At 43.7% G+C, this 20,744-nt stretch overlaps 1 protein-coding gene across 1 annotated transcript in view; it reads left to right on the forward strand.

Annotated features, from left to right (window-relative positions):
• Positions 1 to 16,798, forward strand: part of LOC147009779 (uncharacterized) — a 30,260-nt gene extending 13,462 nt beyond the window's left edge. The window contains 8 exon segments of the mRNA XM_085860892.1: positions 81 to 314; positions 3,209 to 3,231; positions 3,506 to 3,630; positions 3,830 to 4,128; positions 6,854 to 9,127; positions 9,129 to 9,477; positions 9,480 to 10,801; positions 16,233 to 16,798. Coding sequence (XP_085717018.1) covers positions 81 to 314; positions 3,209 to 3,231; positions 3,506 to 3,630; positions 3,830 to 4,128; positions 6,854 to 9,127; positions 9,129 to 9,477; positions 9,480 to 10,801; positions 16,233 to 16,337 — 4,731 coding nt within the window. The 3' untranslated portion in view covers positions 16,338 to 16,798.
• The last annotated feature ends 3,946 nt before the right edge of the window (positions 16,799 to 20,744 follow it).

Below are 20,744 nucleotides of genomic sequence, written 5' to 3' on the forward strand. Positions count from 1 at the left end.
ATTGTCACAAGTTTTGTGCATTTATAAGCATGGTGATCTTTGTTTCTCACCCTACCCCTTAAATCCTAATTCTTCAAAAGGAAAGTGGTCGTAGGAGCCGGCAGATCCTGTGTGAGAGCTTTGATGCTCTATCTTCAGCACTGCATGCTCGGCGTCAGGCCATGTTGGGCGCTGTGCTTGCTGCACAGGAATCCAGAAGCTCCTTGCTTGCTGGGACTGTGACTGAGTTTCGAGATCTGCAGCATACCACTTCAGCTTTACTGGACAGAGCCCTTCAAGCACTCGACGAGCCTGATATGGCTGCTTTCCTGCAGGTAAGGAAATCATTTGGTCACTTTCTCATCCTATTTTCTTTTTTAAGCTTGTAGGGGACAAGGAAATGAGGAATGAGGTACATTTGAAAACCTCTAAAAACTAGAACGGCAATGGGTAGAGTGCAAACATCTGCCAGGGAAAACAGTTTATGTTTTGTATCCCACTGATAGCTGGATGTGGATCCGAACATGAGCAAAATCGAAACGTTTCGTCCTTGTCACGCACCCAACATGTAAATCAGGTTTTGTCTGAATCCGTCTGTAACATTTTGAAATATCATGTTCACAGACAGACAGACAGACAGACAAACAAACAGAGGTGAAAACAATGGGGCAAAAGGGAAAAAGGTGATTGAGAATGTACAAATGAACCACAACACGAGGAGATGAGTTAAAGGAGACGGCGTCTCAGTCTTTGTCGTAAAGCTCAAGCATAGAAATGGGATAGACCACAAGGTATGGATTGTGATAGCTCACTTGAAGTCCTGGTAGTAAGAGCATAGGACGACAAACTTGTGAACACAGTTTCAGACGCAAATTGTCCTCCATGGAAGTCGACTGTTTTAGGTTAAAGGTCAACACGATCACCTGGTTGATCACAAGCTCGTCTCCATACCTCTGAGCTGTCTCGTGATGGTTTGATTCCCCCCACTGAGTCAAATCTGACTGCAGCTGACATCCTACTGGTGCGCACTACACAATCGACCTTCTAACAGGGATGTAAAGCCAGCTCCTTACAGTCTGCATTAAATTTGTGGAGATTCCACTTTATATTTTGAAGAGGTCGTTGTTTGATAAACTATCATAGCTAAATTACCTGCTTGTGAATATTAAACGGGTGTAGATGTGATTGGATTAAATGATTGGGGAAAGGAAATGGCGTCTGCTTACGTAGATAAGTTAATGGGGTGTCTAAAAATCACCGGCCAAACGGCCTCTTTATATGTCTAAATATCCTGTTAATAAACAAATTTAAGAGGTGATTGAGACCAAGGCCACTCGCTTATCATGCTTGCGTGACAACTCCCTCAGCTATTACTCAAGGAGAGAATCTTTGCATGACTACTAATCTCTTTACAGAAACTAAATTGGAATAACTTTACATTTCTTGATGGACGAAATGCACACTAATTGCAATTCATCTTGAAATGGCAGAATTTTATTTTTTTTCAATTATATGTCTTAGCAACGGCAGAGAGCAAGCTGGAATAATTGGTGTAAAGCCTTCTTGTGCAGAAGATCCAAACAAAATGAAAACCTTGAGGAGTTGATGCACAAAGAGCCAATCGTACAATTGAAGGACACAATTAACGAAGCCTAATTATTGTGAAAGTGTAATTATGAAAAAGTAAAAATTTAAAGTTTATCTTGCACTTCCATTGTCATTTTCTGTTCAAGCAAAGTTCGACTCCTTATTGAAGATTTGGAATTCCAGAAAACTTTCAGTAAAAACTGAGATGAAACTATTCAATTCCAATGTCAAATCAGTGTTACTGTATATGGTGCAGAGACATAGAAAAATGAGCAGGGAAATGGAATGCAAACTGATGGTCTTCTCTCATAGATGTTAAAGAAGGATTTTAAAGACTTTCAAAGAACGAAGAAGGCGATGGATAGGACATATAATGAGAAAACACGAGGGCCATCTGACTAAAGAAGCTATGTTTTGGACATAGAGAAGTGTTGAAAATTAACTTCAGTCAAAAAGGGGAAGTGCTCTGGAGTATGCAGAGAGGATTGCTCAAAACTGAGCACGATGGAGAAATCTCATCATCGTCGTTGTCCCGGTATATTCTGCTCGAACAGGCCCGCGACATGGTGATAGCCGATCGATCTCCCAGGAGCCACCCAGAGTTCCTTCACATCTACATGTTGTGCTGTTATCCAAGTGGAGCCAGGACTGCACAGTTTTCCATAATGTGTTTTGGTGCATGTGGGGCGGCCTGGCAGAGGTTGCAGGTCAGCAGCTGTCATCAGTGGTATCGTCGAGTCTGTGTTTGTTGTGTAAGAGCTGCGAGTGGTGTCCACAGCGGAGGCGTGTAAAGTAAACACGATCGGACCTGGAGAGTAGTTGGTCTGTGGGGAATGTCGTTGCCGCTCTATGTGCTGAAAAGCACAATGCGTTTAAAGAAGAAGTAGAAGAAGCAAATAGCCATTTTATAATTGGACTTCTGCTGCGACATAGTTTTGCTGATTTATTTGAAGTCCGGTTCATAGCTGGTCAAGTTAAGGTTCATAGCTGGTCAAGTTAAGCTTCATGCAGGCATTCAGGCTTTCTTCTGTTAATATTGAGCGCAAGTTGTTTTCAATGTGATGCAAGCAGGAGAATGCCTGTTCGCACATGTCGGTAGATGTCGGTCCAAACATTGTTAACAGAGCAAAAGTGACATTCCGCATTGTGCTGTATTTAAGGAAAAGTTCATTCCAAGTTTGCCGAATTAGGTTATCCTCCTGGGGTAGTTTCTTCAAAATAGTCCAGTTGTAGATTTGCTAATTATGTTTAGTAAATAAACCTTTCCTAATTATTCGTGTTGCCGGGCAAGACTTTCCAAGTTTGAATTAAGGGTGTGAAAAATTTCCACCCAAATGTCCAACTCCCTGAAGTCTGCAACGTCTAGCTCCAAATCTCCCACTGAGATTGCTGGAATCACTATCAAGTCTGAGGCTTCCACACAAGTTTCATGGGGATGAATTATGAACTTGAACAAAGTGCTGTGTCTGCGAAAATGCACAAAACGAGACTTGAACGATATTAGTAGATCGGATGTAAACATCCGATCAATGCTTTTTCATCATAGAGGTTAAATATAATTGTCATAATTATTGTGATGCATTTTATCATTGGTCAGCATTTTGTAATGCTTTCCTTGCCTTTCGTCCCATTTCCCACACAGAGCGTCATGCCACTTTTGAAAGGGTACGTTGCAACCTCACGAACATAAATCAGTTTTGACTGAGAGTGGGGATCAATATCTGGGTATGAGTTCAGAAAGCAGTGGAGTAAAATGGGGATCAGTAAGTTCAAGAACCTTCAGGCAAACTCTTCATTGGGATTACTCTGGAGGACAACTTAAATTGAATCCAAGGCTTTGGTTCAAATTGGTGACAGAGATGGGATAACATTGCTGCTGAAATAGCACGATGCACGCATTTTGAAATTTAAAAAAATCTTAACATCCATTGCTTTTTAGAATTGAGGAATCTTCTGATTTCTCTTGTGTTCGGGTTCCCGAGGAAGATTATGAAAAACTTGATGATTTTGCTGTTAACTTCGACAAAGAGCTGGAAGCTTTGCAGAAACTTGACTTTGTGAAAGGTGAGTTAAATTCCAGGATAGCTGGTTGTTTGGTTATGTGCATCTGTTGTCGGGAACTTCCCAGAAATTCAGAATGGTTAACATTTCAGTTTACCGACGATTATATAGTTCTTATGGAATGAAAAGGTATGTCATAGTCATTATGGGTATTTTTCCATTTGGGGGAGAGAATGAGTGAAATTATCCTTCTGTTTTTCAGAAGAGGAAGAGGAAGAGATTGTTGAAGAAGAGGAGGAGGAAGAAGAAGATGAAGAAGAAGAAGAAGAAGAACTCGTTCCTTGCGAGAGTAGACAAAATATTGAGGAAGAACGTGAATTACAGAACAGAGGAACGGAGGAGATAGAAAATGCAGAGGGAAGCGATGATATCAAGGAAGAGGATGAAGACAAAGAAACTGTTGAAAGGGTGATGGAAGATGTTGCATCAGCATCAGCCTTCTTGACTCCAGAATCAGAATTGGCGTTTAAGTTTGACGACTCCAGATCGACTCAGCTGCAGGTTGTTTTGGATTTTTTTTATAGTACAAATTGAAAAAAAAATTAACAAATAGGATTTAAACCAATGACCATGGGATTGTATCCTACAGATTGCCCACTCCTTGGAAGGATACCTATATGGCAGTTGTTGGATTTATTTTCTTTTAAACCCAAAACTTGGCTTTTATAGTTATGGTTCCATCACATTCATTTTAGTGGATTTAGGACCTGTACCTATTATTTAGGGCTGTTGGAATGGTCAAGAGGTATGCACAGTCACCGCCAAGCCATCTAACCTGGATTTGAATTCCAACTCGGCTGTAAACTGTCATCCCGGTGTTTCACAGGCAGGGTGATTCATCAATGCGTGTGCCGTCCTTCGGATGGACGTTAAACTGTGCATCCCATCTGCCGGCATTAGTCAGTGGACGTTAAAGATTCCACGATGTCCTTCGCGAAGAGTAGTCGAGCTATCGCAGGCACCCTGGCCAAATTCCTGCCCTGATTTCCAGAGTTGGAGTGGCGACCCGTCCAGGATTGTAGCCAAGTAAGTAACTCCTGCTTCGGCAGCACAAATGCTCTGCAGAGGGTATAGTACATGAATATGATGATGATCAATTATTTGGGCTACCATTGCAAGAATTAGAGCCCTTTTAGTTTAGGTTCATTATGGATGATGCTGCCTCTCCATTGATAATATTTTGCTGGCTATTCCAAGTTGCCCTTTGGTTGTTACCACATGCAGACCAGAACAAAGAAGGCAAGCAGATTGCACCTTCCGGAAGGTTATTCATGAGCCAGATGAGTTTATATTGACACTCTCATCGTGACATGGTAATTATTCTGATACCTGAAGTTTTTTAATGACCAGGCATGAAAATTAATATATTGTGCTCCCCCAGTCTAAGCTCTTTCTGCTGACCTCCACTCCTTTGATCCTCCTTGCCCCTTCCCCCCCCCCCCCCATTCCAACACCTCTTGTTTGTGGAACCTGTTTTCCTGTGTTTTTTTCCCAAGTCCTTCAATATTGCTATCAATCACTACTGAGTACTCTCACATTCTTACCATGATCTCTTCCGCTCCCATTTTGTGCGCCCTCTTGTTTGTCCATCTACATGTGTTTCTGTCCCTCATCTGCTCATCACCCTTTGCTCTGCTACCCTCCATCATTCAGCTTCAACGTGTGTGTGTGTGTGTGTGTGTGTGTGTGTGTGTGTGTGTGTGTGTGTGTGTGTGTGTGTGTGTGTGTGTGTGTGTGTGTGTGTGTGTGTGTGTGTGTGTGTGTGTGTGTGTGTGTGTGTGTGTGTGTGTGTGTGTGTGTGTGTGTTTTACATATACACACGTATGTCAGAAGATATTTGCAGCAGTACACTGAGCAAGAAAATATTTCAAATTTAAAGCCTGACGTTTCAAGAACAAACTGGTTCTCTTCCTCAGAGGCATTGAGTGATGGAGTTTTCACAAGAGTACCAGGCCGAGATAATCTCACGGTTCACCCTTGATGATTCTGTGCCACAGATAGTTGTGTGTGTGTGTGTCACAACCAAGGATAACTTGTTGCCTTACAACACGGTGTTCAGTTAGCTGTGTGGATAAGCATTTGGACGTTTGGCCAACTTATTTGACTTCACATGGAATGCTATAGATGATGTAATTTGTCAAGTTTGTTTACGTGGTCCTTCGGCTTTGACATCTGTGCTCGTAAGGATGATTGTGGTTTGTGGGTAATGTTAACATTGTACTCACGTGGTGTGCGACTTGTGGTTTCAGAAGCGTGTTGTACGTAAGGAATTGTGACTATGTGTGTTGGTGTAGTTACACTGTTTCTGTTGTGGTTGGGTTTCCGGTGACAGGATTTGATGAATGAATTGAGGTAGTGGTTTTCTCGTAGTAGTTGAGTCAATATCTGCTATAGTGAATGTTAATTAGTTAAAGTGAATGTTAAACGACTCCATCAACCAACACATCAACTTGCATCCCACATACAAAGCACTAGTCAATCATTTACGTCAACACAAACAGCAGTCATTCAATGGCAAGGAAGTCCTGTGATTGGCGGTCAGAATGCGCGAGCGACGTGATACGTGCGTTGATTGGTTGTCCAGCTTTGTCCACCCCCACCTTTGGGTATTTCGGAGGATGTTGTGATAATTTTTATCACTCTTGAGAAAGGTAAACGGATGCATGTTGCTTGGCACTTATTAATCGAAACGCTGTCATCGTTTGTTCAATTAAAGGTTGGAGAACTCACCATCGAGATTATATATATATATATATATATATATATATATATATATATATATATATATATATATATATATAATATATAATATATAATATATACATATACACTTAAGAGAATGAGTTTAAGTGATTCGTGAAACCAGGCTATATGGAGAGATCAAGAGAGCATGCTTTCATGTCTCTTTCAATGTTTTTGACATTGATCACTAAAGCAGATATTTGATGTTTGCAAAAAGTAGCTCTTAATTAAAATAAATAAATCTGTGTCATATCTGAACTCGATTGCAGCTTCAGCTGGATGGAGTGAATTTTTCAATGTCTAGTCCCCTGTTAACTTTTTTGTCTATTATACATACTGTATACGGTACATTGCTGAAACAAAGTTCAGAAATAGAGTACAAACACAGTTCAGCCATCTTTCTTAGTAGTTGATTTGTGATTTGTTGTAATATCATCTTATTGCCCATGCCAATCACCTTGTCTCAACTATCCACATCCCTCAGGTTGAAACAAGCTCTCATGTGTGGACTTTCGATGATCAAAGTCAGAGTGAAGAAAATGCTACAGAAATGGAAAGGGGAACTGGAGATGGGCAAGCAGAGAAAGGGGTAGAGAGAGTAAGTGGGATAGATGAGGAGAACAAAGAGGTAATGAAGGAATTGGTGGATATGAAAAGAGAAGCAAGTGCTGTTGGAAACATAAAGACATTTGAAGTCGAGATGAAAACGGATCAGAGTGATGAAGAAGAAGAAGAAAGTGAAAGCACGGTGATGGAGAGAACGCCAGTGAATGGAAAAGCAAAAGAAACAAAAATGAAACACAGAAAAGTGAGAAATGTCCAGGAAGAAGTTAAAGATGTAAAACACATTGGGAAGAACACGCACATGATGGAATTATTCGAAGATGAAAAAGAAAAGGTTAAAGAACAAGAAGGGATTAAAAAGAAAGGACAGTCAGATGAGCAAGAGACAGAGGAAGTTATAATTGAAAGTAACGGACAGGATGATGAAAAGGATGAAGGAGCAGAAAAGCTGAAGGATGCAATTGAGAAAGAAGAGGATATCACAGTTGAGGCAGAGGAAAGAGGAGATGATAACAGAGGTGAGAAAAAGGAAGAGAGTATCACAGAAGAAAGAGGAGAGAGTGGAGTTAAGAAACTCGAGGAGGGTAAGATGGTACAAAACAGAGGTGAGGTAAAGAAGAGTGAATGTGAAGCAGAGGAGATCATTTGTGAGTCAGAACAAGTAGGAATAGTATTTGAGGCAGAGAAGAAAGGTGAGATCGAGATAAATGAAAATGAGGTGCAGGGTGAGAAGACTGCAAAAGTTGATGCAAATCAGGAAAGAGGAAAAGAAGAAAAAGGAAAAGCAGAAAAGACAAAAGAAGGTCAAGTGGGAGATGAAAATGGTAACTTTATCGACAAGACAGGGGTCAGATTAGAGTATAATGAGGATCAAATGATAAAGAAGGAAGAGGATGAGAAGGGAGAAGATGAGGTGAGTGAAATTGGAAAGGTTAGGATGGAAAAAGAAGAGTTGGCAGAGAACGAGGCAGCGGAGGTGTTAGGAGAGGATTTTGGAGAGAAACAAAAGGACGAGGGAGTGGTGGTATTGGAAGATGACGAGGAGGGAGAGGGGTTGGGAGAGGGTGAGGAGGCAGAGGCGTTGGGAGAGGGCAAGGAGGCAGAGGAGTTGGGAGAAGGCAAAGAGGCAGAGGCGTTGGGAGAGGGCGAGGAGGCAGAGGAGTTGGGAGAAGGCAAAGAGGCAGAGGCGTTGGGAGAGGGCGAGGAGGCAGAGGAGTTGGGAGAGGGCAAGGAGGGCGAGGGCAAGGAGGCAGAGGCGTTGGGAGAGGGCAAGGAGGCAGAGGCGTTGGGAGAGGGCAAGGAGGCAGAGGCATTGGGAGAGGGCGAGGAGGGAGATGACAAGGAGGCAGAGGCGTTGGGAGAGGGCGAGACAGAGACGTTGGGAGTTGAGGAGGGGGCGGAGGCGTTGGGAGATGGCGAGGAGGCTGAGGCGTTGGGAGAGGGTAAGGAGGAAGAGGAGTTGGGAGAGGGTAAGGAGGCAGAGGCATTGGGAGATGGTGAAAGGGAGGAGGAGTTGGGAGATTGCGAGGGGGCAGAGACGTTGGGAGATGTTGAGGGGGCAGAGACGTTGGGAGATGTTGAGGGGGCGGAGCCATTGGGAGAGGGCGAAGAGGCAGAGGCGTTGGGAGAGGGTAAGGAGGCAGAGACGTTGGGAGAGGGCAAGGATGCAGAAGCATTGGGATATGGCGAGAGGGAGGAGGCGTTGGGAGATGGCGAGGGGGCAGAGACGTTGGGAGCTGGCGAAGGGGCGGAGACGTTGGGAGATGGCGAGGGGGCGGAGACATTGGGAGATGGCGAGGGGGCGGAGACATTGGGAGATGGCGAGGGGGCGGAGACATTGGGAGATGGCGAGGGGGCGGAGACATTGGGAGATGGCGAGGGGCGGAGACATTGGGAGATGGCGAGGGGGCGGAGACATTGGGAGATGGCGAGGGGGCGGAGACATTGGGAGATGGCGAGGGGGCGGAGACATTGGGAGATGATGAGGGGGCGGATATATTGGGAGATGGCGAAATGGTGGAGACATTGGGAGATGGCGAGGGGCGGAGGCATTGGGAGATGGGGAGCGGGCGGAGGCGTTGGGAGATGGCGAGAGGATGGAGGCGTTGGGAGATGGCGAGGGGGCGGAGGCGTTGGGAGATGGCGAGAGGGCGGAGTCGTTGGGAGATGGCGAGGGGACGGAGGAGTTGGGAAATTGTGAGGGGGCGGAGGCGTTGGGAGGTGAAGAGGCAGAGGCGTTGGGAGATGACGAGGGGCCGGAGGAGTTGGGAGATGATGAGGGGGCAGAGGCGTTGGGAGTTGACAAGGGGGCGGAGGGGTTGGGAGTTGACGATGGGGTGGAGGCGTTGGGAGTTGACGAGGGGTGGAGGCGTTGGGAGTTGACGAGGGGTGGAGGCGTTGGGAGTTGACGAGGGGTGGAGGCGTTGGGAGTTGACGAGGGGTGGAGGCGTTGGGAGTTGACGAGGGGTGGAGGCGTTGGGAGTTGACGAGGGGTGGAGGCGTTGGGAGTTGACGAGGGGGTGGAGGCGTTGGGAGTTGACGAGGGGTGGAGGCGTTGGGAGTTGACGAGGGGGTGGAGACGTTAGGAGATGACGAGTTTGGAGAAAATGAAGGAGAGGAGGAGGAGGAAGATCTGGGAGAAAATGAGCCGAATGAGGAGGAAGACCTGAGAGAAAATGAGCCGAATGAGGGAGTGGAGGAGTTGGGAGAGAATGAGGCAGAAGAGAATGAGTTGGGAGAGGGAGAGGACAAATTGGAGGATAAGGAGATAGGAGGAGAAAAAATTAGAGAAGATGGTGTGGAGGAGATGACAGGAAATGGAAATGTGGATAAAATCTCAAAGGATTTGATGGAGGAGGAGAAGGCACATTATGAAGTTCAGAAGGATGATTATGAAGAGAATGATAAGATGGTAGATGATGAAAATAGTGAAATTGAGGAGCATAAAGAAAATGAGGCAGAGATGAAGAGGAAAAAAGTGGAAGATAAAGAGTTCATCAATAAAGAAGAGGACGAGACAGAAAAGTCTGAGATGGGTAGAAAATTGGACAAGCTGAATGTGAATGATGATGATGAGGTGAGGGTTGCAGCAAAAACGTGTGTGAAAGACACAGTTGCACAAAGAGACAGAAAACGAAAAGAAAAGGGAGATTGTATTGGGGAAAATATAGAAACCAAGATATTGCCACAAGGAGGGATAACTGCCAAAGCTCGAGCACAACCATTTCAAAGAGATAAACAAAAGCCAATGGCAGATCAACATAAAAGGAAGGAGATGAGGATAAAGAGAACAAAAAACAAAGGGGGAAAAAAAGGAGAACAAAATCTGAAACAAAATCATGGGACAAAGAGCGAAGCAACAGAAACAGGTGAAAGAGAGCATGAAGAAACAGAGCAAGATGGTGGGGATGGGGTGCAAAATTTGGAAGAGACGAGAAAAGCAAAAGGAAAATATGATGGAAAGAAAGAAAGAAATAGTCAGAAGGAAGAAGAAATGGTGACAGAGAAGGGAGAAGATGTGGCGGTATCCTCTCCTTCAAACACAAGCCCCCCTGGCCCCTCACCCTCTCACAAATCGTTGACAGGTTGGTACCAACCAAAAGCACTCAGTCCAAGTTTCAGAGCCCCCTACCCCACTGCAAAAACCTCCCCTCAACCCCAAGCAGTGACTCTCACAAATTGCCCTCTAACTCAGGCTGTTAACTCGGGTGCATCGTCTGCTTTCCACCCAACTCCTATTCCCCAATTAATGACCCCTGGGCTCTCTGGTCCTTCCACGGACAACACTTTGGCTCCGAAGCAGCCTGCTCAAAGTTTGGGTGGGATGAGGCACGAAGCCAACTCGAGCAAGAGTCAAGTTCCCCAAAAGGTATGGTCATGGTAAATTTCAAATTTGTACTTGAAACTTCATCATGTGACAAAGCCTATGCCCTCTCCCCAACCACACTCCCATATCGCATTTAAGTATACATTTGTGAATCTACGAGTAGAACCGTTTGAAGACCTGTCAACTCTTTCATGAAAATTTTGGGCAATCCACTTTAGATGTTAAAAATAAAAATTATCATCATCACACCATTTGAAAGCCTTTATCCCTGAGCAGGGGGCAGCTTTTTTGCGGGCTCCAATCATGGTACCCTTTCTTGTGGCAACGTTTTTACGGCCGGATGCCCTTCCTGGCGCCAACTCTTTAGTCGCCTTCGACCCTGCAAGGATAATTACCAGTATACTGGTGCTCATTTCACCAACCTTCAGAAGGATGACAGGCTGAGTCAACCCCCCTGATGCTAACTCGGTGGCTAGCGGGGCTTGAACTCAACTCAGGACCCAAAGGATCCCAAGCCACCGCCATAATCACTAAGCCACACCAGGCTCATTAAAAATAAACATTAAACAGGGTGTTTAAAAAGTCCTTGTGCAACTCGACACTCTCATAACCTTGGATGTACAAATGATAGAAGCAAACTGTAAATGGCATGTGAAAGCACAATTCATAAAGTTTTGTTCATGTTTATATTGTTAATATATCCACAATTCCCTTGGGTTACTTTATGAGTTGACATTTTTCCGGCAACATGAAAAAAAAAATTCACCAAAAATCAGTCTGGTACACTCTCACGAAGCCACACAATATTTGTCTTTTCTTTTTTGAAGAAGCAGCAGTCAATAGTGAATGTTACTTTGCAATGTGGCAGAATTTCTTTATCCCTGGACTATGACAATCAAATCTTTCAAATAGTACCTTCTTAACGCAAGATGGTTAAGCCTGGTGTTGGCTTCGTGGTTAGCGTGGCTGGCTTGGGATCTTAGGGTCCTGAGTTTGAGCCCCGTTGGCTGCTGAATTAACACCAGGTGTGGTTGACTCAGCCTGTCATCCTTCTGAGGTCGGTGAAATGAGTACCAGTGTACCGGTATAGGGGCACAGCATCAGTGGCACAGTTGTGCCCCAACAAAATGATAGCTACCCGGCGGCCAAGCCACCGAACGCAAGATGCTGCTCCTTGCCACTCTTCTTGGAATGGGACACAGTTCTTGAATGACATCTTTCTACCCAAGTGGATTTGGTAGATGTGAACCCCCCCCCCCCCAAAAAAAAAATTGCTTGTCCACATTGTTTGCCTCAGCTGTCCCCATTGGACTAATTTTTATGGGACGATTTAAAACTGTTGTTCACTCATCAAAACCACATTATTTGGATGAATTTCAGGATAAGATCACAAATACAACTCAAGAAATGACTCGGCAGCAACTGTAGAATGTTTTTCAGAGTTGGAAAATCTGATTGAATGATGCATGTATTACAAAATATGGCGGTCATGTTGAAGCCAAGGATTTTGAACTGTGGAAAAAAAAAACAAAAAAAAAACTATGAATTGTGCTTTAATAAGCCATTTACAGTTTTCTTCTATCAGATGTACGTCCAGTTATTTAAGTTTAAAGTTGCACAAGGTCTTTATAAACAACCTGTATCATACAGTATAGTACTGTAAAAGTTTGAAAATCAACAATGAAAAAATTTTAAATCTGTAAATCGAGACAAAATTGATGAATCGCATTAGTTAAAAAAAATTAAGTTTATTTAGTGGTGCCACATGGTGGCGATATGCAACATGGGAGAGGTATGCCGATGCAATGTGAAGGACAGATTGTAACTTAAATTATTCAATAATATTATGGGTCATCGTAATTTATATTACTGATCATGAACAAGACCTGTAGGGTATTTTAATTTTAGAAGAAAATAATTTGGCCAAGCAAAGGGCTTTATTCCTGCTACGTGAAACACCCTGCAACCTCTGCCTACAGAAAACAGACTTTTTGGAATGACGGCCACATTTTCCATCCAATCATTATGGAACTTTATGATAATAAAATTCTCCATGGGTAGGTGCTCCTATGTTGGAAGTTTTGTGTCAATCGTTCAAGCTGTTGTGGAGAAAACAAATTTAAAAGTGAATAAAGGTGAAAAAGTGAGGGTGGAAAAAAGAAAAGTGATGGCCTCAGCAAACGTTCCACAACGGGGTCAAGGATGTTTGTGGACACCTATTATTAGTATTGTTATGATCATGATGTAGGTTTTCAGATGACTAGTATTACACCAATGCACACAATATTAAGGCAAAGGGAGTGTTCTGTGAGAAAGCAGCTTGCTATCACTTGCTAAGCGCTTGCTTGATTCAAAGTGCTCCAGCAAGCACTCCAACGGAAGCCATCGTTCTTAGTTTTACTCGATTGTCTGGTGACAACTTCCCGAAACAAATTTATTGTGTTCGCAGTGGCTACAGAGTACGACAAAGAGGGGAAAAATAGATAAACAAATAGTGAGTCAGAAGGGGGAGCCCCTACCAAGCTTATCTATGGACCCTACCACTGTGCATTTTTGAGGAGGGGATGGGGGGGAAGGGAGAGGGGAGGTTCTGCAAAAAAGACCTCAGGACATTATTTCCACATTTTATTTGTTACCAAGTTGATTATTGCATTCAGTGGTTTAAACTGCATTTATATAAAGTGAAGGTACAGAAATTGGTTCAAATCGGCTTTCTAATGAGATATAAAATGGTTCACATCACTTTTCTAATGAAATATAAATTGGTTTACATCACCTTTTGAACTACAATGGCACTCGTAGAGTGCATAGTCTCGCCTTACATGTTCATTCTGAACAAAAACCTTTCTAAGTGGATATAAATTGGTTTGCATCGCCTTTCTAATTCGATATAAATTGGTTAACATCACCTTTCAAATTAGATAGAAATTGGTTTCCATCGCCTTTCAAATTAGATATAGATTGGGTAACATCACCTTTCAAATTAGATAGAAATTGGTTTAAATCGCCTTTCAAATTAGATATAAATGGTTTACCTCAGCTTTCAAATTAAATAGAAATTGATTTCAAATTTAATTGAAATTTGTTTTCATCCCCTTTCTAATTGAATAGAACTTGGTTTGCATTGCCTTTCTAATTGGATAGAACTTGGTTTGCATTGCCTTTCTAATTGAATAGAACTTGGTTTGCATTGCCTTTCTAATTGGATAGAACTTGGTTTGCATTGCCTTTCTAATTGAATAGAACTTGGTTTGCATTGCCTTTCTAATTGGATAGAACTTGGTTTGCATTGCCTTTCTAATTGGATAGAACTTGGTTTGCATTGCCTTTCTAATTGGATAGAACTTGGTTTGCATTGCCTTTCTAATTGGATAGAACTTGGTTTGCATTGCCTTTCTGATTGGATATAACTTGGTTTACATCGCCTTTCTAATTTGATAGAACTTGGTTTATATGGACTTTCTAATTCGATATTCTTCTCGCGTATGGCAGCTTGGCTGCCGCGTAGCTATAATTTTGTTTGGGTGCGACAATGCCGCTCATGCTGTGCCCCTCTACCTGTACAACAGTACTCATTTCATCAACCTTGGAAGGTGCATGCAGATCGTTTTTTTTTTTTTTTCTGTATATTATTTCCCTTAATGCTTCTCTCTAAAAGTACTGCACTTACAAAGACGTGGACATGGTGCGAATAAAAGTTATTGCATTTATTTAATGTCAAAAATGAACAGCTCTCCAACTCACCGAGACACAACTTTAATGTAGAATGTTCTTCGTAATGAAATGAAACTTAAATTTCCCATTAACTTCGAATAATTTACGGCAAACCATTTTGTTCTCAGCCCCCTCTGACCTTGTCGGGGGGGGGGGGGGTGGATGTTAAAATGAGCTCCATCCATCCATGTACTATGTACTTTTGTGTACGTGATATTTCTTTTAGCTTTCATATTACACAGATCTATTCTGCATACCCTCCAAAAAGCAGGGAACCTGATGGGTCTGCTCCTTTTTTATTTTGAATCCTTATAACGATTCTACATTGAATTAGTAGGCACATCAAAAGGCCTTCATTTTTGCAAAAGACGATAAAGTTGCATTGAATCATGCCGATTGCAATAGTCAGATATAATTCCATGTCTGATCAGATGGCTCAGAAAAAGAGCACGCACCTTTGAGCCGTCTCGTCTGTGTTCATTCTAGATCCCATCTATTAATCATCGGACCGGTGCTTCGCAGGCAGTGTGTTGCATTCATGAGAGTGACATCTGTCAGATGGGACGCTGAGCGGGGTACCCGTGCCCCAGTATCAATATCTGGAGGTTAAAGGTCTCACGATGTCTTCTGATAAAGAGCTCTTGCACTATATTCAATTTCCAAATTCCGACTCTGACTTGCTCAATAACATCAAATGCCAAAGTCGAGACTTGACACCCCAAAATCCACCATAAACCAATGGTCCATGGTAAATGCTGAAACAGAGCTGATGAGAAACCAGACTCAGTGGTTTAATTATTGTTCGAGCGTCTGCTCCGAGTCTGGGAGGTCGGTGGTTAAAACCATGGCAGAATCATACCAGACTTAAAAATGGTATGTGCTGCTTCCTTGCTTGAAGTTCAGCATTTAAAAGTATGAGCATAGACAATCCCCATTGGTTGCCATCCATGGGGAGGAGGAAATGCCCTGCTGAGTAGGGTGAGAAAAGAGGAGCCATTGTGGTGATGTCGTTGGTACCCAGAGTTCCCTGGGAAGTGATACCACTTCCTCCAAGCTCAGTGGCCTTTCTTATTAGATAGAAATCTAAAAGAAAAGTATTCCCATATTTTGATGGTGGTGCTTGTTCAGTGATAGCACTTACCCCCAAGCTCAATGGCAAGGTTTGTCTTGTCTAAGTCCTGATTTGTGTCTCGTGTATTTGTATGTGTCAGCTCCAGCCTTAGATCCTGTAAAAAAAAAACAAAGATGCAGTGACTATAAACTGCCACACAGACAACAGAGCGCAGCAGGGAATTGTTGCGTTTGCAGGACCCATTGCTTTGGTGGCCATTTGTCTTGTACTGTACATGCCAGGGAATTGCATCCTGTGAACATTTCAAAACAAGCTTGTGCAATGTAACTTGCTTCACTCTTTGTCCATCAGGAATGAATTCATGATGACTTTGTCCACCTGGTCAAAAAAGCAACTTTTCCTTTTCACGTGCAGTTTGTGAAATTTGTGTGTTCTTCGGGTTTGAGGAATAGGAAAATCACCGAAATGTTGGAGAGTTAGATCGTGCAAAGTGTTTAATTTTCCCTTAAACTTGTTTTGGTGTTGTGCATTTCTTTGTGTATCTTTCCATGTTAAAAAAAAAATGAAAAAAATGGTGACTTGTTGGCTGATCTCTTCATTGTCCTCCATTTTTTCCTTGACCCTCCCCCCCCCACTCGATTTCCCCCCCCCTTCAACCCCCACTCCACCTATATTCATGACATGTAGATGGCCTCTTTGTCCCAATGGACAAGAAGCAAAAAGAAGAAAAACAAAGGAAGAAAAAAAAAAATCTCACAAATAGACAATCGAAATCCCTTGTTTAAACTCTGATTCTGAAACACCAAAATAGATGACATTCAAACTGCATCACACTTGGTCAAGGGTGTGGCACAAACATCGCATGGTGTACACAGTGCCTGGGAAGGACGTGGACCGTTTCACCCTTTCAAACGTCTGTGTCGTTCCAGGAACAGAAGATGTGATGCTTCCTGCTGTTTGCTTTATTTCTGTTGCCATTTTCATCATCGTTTTCTCTGCCATTGCTTGGCACTCCAGCCAGTAGATTTCATTCGATCCTGAGTCCATAAGAACTAACTAATAATGATAAATTTAAAGAGATGCAAGACAGGCCAAGCAAAGCAAACAACATAATACTATACTATACTATGTCTACGGAGGTGTCCGTGTGCCTCGGCACAAGGTACATGATGGATTTTACTATCTCAAAGTTGATGAAAGTATGTTTACCACTACCAATGAAATAAAACTTTTGCTTTCCCTGCGTAATAAAAGTCATGGATATTTCGATTTTGATAAAATCCAAAACTCAGTCAAGCATCACCCCTTCTGGATATGTAAAAATAATGGGGTTCACCTTGCCCATGCTATAACCAAGGGCAAGGCCTGTAGTTTGTATGTTTAAATTCTGTTTGCACTCATGAAACATGATGTACTGCACTTGTAACTCATCCTCTGAAGAAATAGATGGTACCTTTATCAAAAGCAGTTTATTCTTTAACCTAATTAATTTAGACTTTTCTGCCAAACTTGGGAGGAACAACAACTTCGAAAAGAAAAGTATTCCCACATTTTGGTTGTGGTGCTTGTTCAGTGTTGACAAACGTCTGAAACGTGGCAGAGAGTGTGTGAAGAAATCTGAAGTTGGCCACAAGGTATTATGAGAGGCATAGTAGTGAATTTGGCACCGGGCGTAGTGGCGTGCGCCTGTAATCCGGCTATTCGGAGGCTTCGGTTGGAGGATCGCTTGAGGACGGGAGCTCTGCACTGGGCCACGCTATGAAAGGGTGAAGGGCATCCCGGAATCACGGCGAAACCCAATCCTTATCCCTGTGTCGTAAGAGGCGACCAGGGTTGTCAGGAAGGGCATCCAGTGTAAAACCTATGCCAAATCAGTATGCGGATCATAACAGATCTGCTGTGGTGACCCTTAACGGGAGCAGCCGAAAGACGAACAACAGAATTGACTAGCAATGAAGGGTCACTGGTCAAAAAAAAGAATTGTTCACAGAGCCTCAGGCTCAGAGAGGCACACACATCTCACACGCGAGACACTGGATTTTACTTCAACGAATCAGAGCTTGGAGGATGTGCTGTCACTTCCCAGAGCGCTCTGGGTCGCAGCAATGCCATATTTTATGCTTTGGTATGATTTGGCTGGGGTTGGGTTCAAACCTATCAACCTTGCAGACTCGGAGTGAATGCTTTAACCATTATGCCACAGAGTCTGTTTTCATATCATGTTAGGCAGCTGCCAAAATCCTAACCTTAACAAGTGGTGCCAGGCACAACAAATCCCACCCATTTAAGGCAAAGTTATTTTGGAGATCAAATTTAAATTTGATACATCCTTAACCTTAATGTTGATTATGAGGAATAGAATTAGGAATATTTTAGTCTTAGTTTGAAGTCGATTAAACCATTTTTGATGAAGTTATGAGCGAAAAAGATTTTGACCTTTGTGACCTGACCTTGACCTAATTGGACCCAAAAGTTAATGGGGTCGTCCAAGGTTCATTACCCACCTGTGGATGCAATGAGTGTTTGAGCCAGCCGTTTTCCCGTAAAGTTGTATTTTCGTAACCATGTTTTAGTTTTAATGGAAAATTTGTAATTTTGACCGATGGCCATGACCCCCAAAACTTCGGACCCTACCGATCTTCACAAATATGTATTTTTCACTATAGGAATGGGTAAGATTATAAGTGACAAATAGAATAAGGTTCACTATAAGCTTAGTTTGAAGTAAATCAGATCATTTTTGACGAAGTTATGAGCAAAAAAACGATTTTGATCTTTTCGTGACCTTGACCTTTGATCCAATTGGACCCAAAAGTTAATGGGGTCGTCCAAGGTTCATTGCCGACCTGTGGATTAAATTTGATAGTGTTTGCTAAAGCCGTTTTGCCGTAAAGTTGCTAACAGACAGACAGACAAACAAAAAGACAAACAAACCGGACGATTACAATATCCCGCTCCCTCCCTCCGGGAGGGGGCGGGTTAATAATGCTCCAAACATTATACCACCATCTTCAATCTGCAACTCGGCCATTCACATCTTTTTAGCAGGAGCATTCTCTGGTTTGGCCCATTTGGTGGTCCCATCTGAACATTTCTTTCATCATACTGTGACAAAAAAAATAACTCAGGTGCTGCACCACCGAGTACATCAACAAACCCATTCCTACATCAAATTGTGAAGTCCAGATACTCATTTCCAAAATAGAAATATACCAAACTGCACCATGGGATTTTATACTGGGTGTTCCAACAAGACCCAGACAACTTTGGTTGTGAACATATTGTTACGAATTTGCCACCCACCCAGCGTGTGAACAGCCGCTTTCGCCAATGGCGGCGGTCTCGCCCACCGGACGAACAATTCAGTCAGACTTTCTGGAACGCCAGAAACCAGTCACGGTTGGGTTCTTAACCCCACCACGGCCTAGTCCGTATTCTACCCGCGCGCGCGACAGGGTCAATCGCCGAATATCGATATACCGAAGTATTCGCGCGGCCAACCTACCGAGAGACCGTACCTCGGCGAAGGCCTGCTTGGACACGAACCGCTTAAGCGGTTCGTTCCGTTTTGCGATAACCGAGCGGGGTATTATCGCCAGACCTCGCCGGACCCCATTCTTTTATCGGTATTCAAAAACCAGCTACCATTCCGAAATGCAATACGGCGGTTCAATATGGGAAAATGACACGACGAATGGGTTCACATTCAACTAAGCACAATTATTTACACACATGCACATATACAGCCATGCAGGTATGCAAAAACATGCATGCAGTCATACAACCAAACAAGCAATGCGCGGGACGGGCACAAAACACGAGCAAGGACCGAGAGTTACCACTGTCTATTAATTATTATCAATGTACACTTAATTTCTACTTACGGGACACGGCGCCGCAACATTCATTCAAAAGAAAAGCAAGAAAGACCCCCTCATAGACAAGGGAGTCAGACTGGGCCCGTGGGCCTTTATAACATGGGGCTTTGGGGACCGATAGGGCCCCACGAGACCGTTGCAGGTTACCTGCACCCTTGTGGTGCCTTGATGGGGCGAGTCGCGACGTCCCGTGCCCACGGCAGCTAGCGTAGCCGCGGTTGGGCTCGGGCCTCCCACGTGGCAGGTGAGTTCTCTCCGGCTCTCCCCACACCAACGCACAGGTTCGCGCGACACAGCAGGGCTGCGCCTCCAGCCCGCGTCTCCTTCGTGACGCCCGGACCTCCACCGACTGACTGTTCCAAGCTCCCGACTCTGACACGAGCCCAGACCTCCACACAGCTCCTTGGCTTCTCCAGACACTCCGAACCCCGACAGAGACTCAGTTCTCTCCACGCAGCTTCCTCTCTTACGACACACACACCTCGCTGCATTCAGCGCTCGCTTTTATTTCCCCTCCTTTTTCGCCCCGCGCTCCTTCCAGTTCCTGCGAGAAACTTCGAGAAGGGGGGCGTTTTCCTCATGGGTCGGGTTTTTTCGAAGCAATCATCCCAGTAGCACTTCTCTATTCTCCCTCCACTCGCCCCTCCCCTGTCCCAAAGCACGGGAAAGCAAGAGGAAAAATCCGTGCGTTATCGGAACGCCTTCTTCTTTCTCCATGGCAGAGACGGTTTTCGATGCGGAGAGGGTTGTAGCGTGGGTGTGGAGAAGGTGATTGGTGGTGTGGTTGTTGTAATGGTAGCGTGGTTGGTGGTCGTGAGGGTGGTGTGGTTGGGTGTTTGTAAAAAAGGTGGTTGGTGGTTTGGTTGGTCCAAAATAACGATAGCAAAGAATAACGGCTAACTCAAAGATCACAGCCTTGATAACACGAATAATTCCCTTTAGACCATGGTGGGGAAATCTATCTGAACACACACTTAGCGATATAACTGAACTAAGGACCTTTATGGTGTTCTGCGAATTTCCACGGCCGTAACAATATGTAGAACCACAAATGATGATATCCTTCGGTTTATATTATACAGAAACTCATTAATTTTTCTGCACACCATCAATGCACTTCAATGTGAGCTCCGTTTGTCGGGCGCTGGATGTCAAGGCCCGCAGGACGGCACAAATTCTTGCCATGTTCGGCTAATCACGTTTGCTTCCACCAGTGCACATGCAGCTGCAATCCGAGAATGAAGACCCTGCAGGTTTGCCACCTTGGTGTTTCAAACAACATTTGACAAACCCCCACAGAAAAAAAAAAATCAAGGGGGGT

This window comes from Eptatretus burgeri, chromosome 17 (genome assembly GCF_056783735.1).
Source record: "Eptatretus burgeri isolate ZD-2024b chromosome 17, Ebu_testis_v1, whole genome shotgun sequence".
NCBI lineage: Eukaryota > Metazoa > Chordata > Myxini > Myxiniformes > Myxinidae > Eptatretus > Eptatretus burgeri.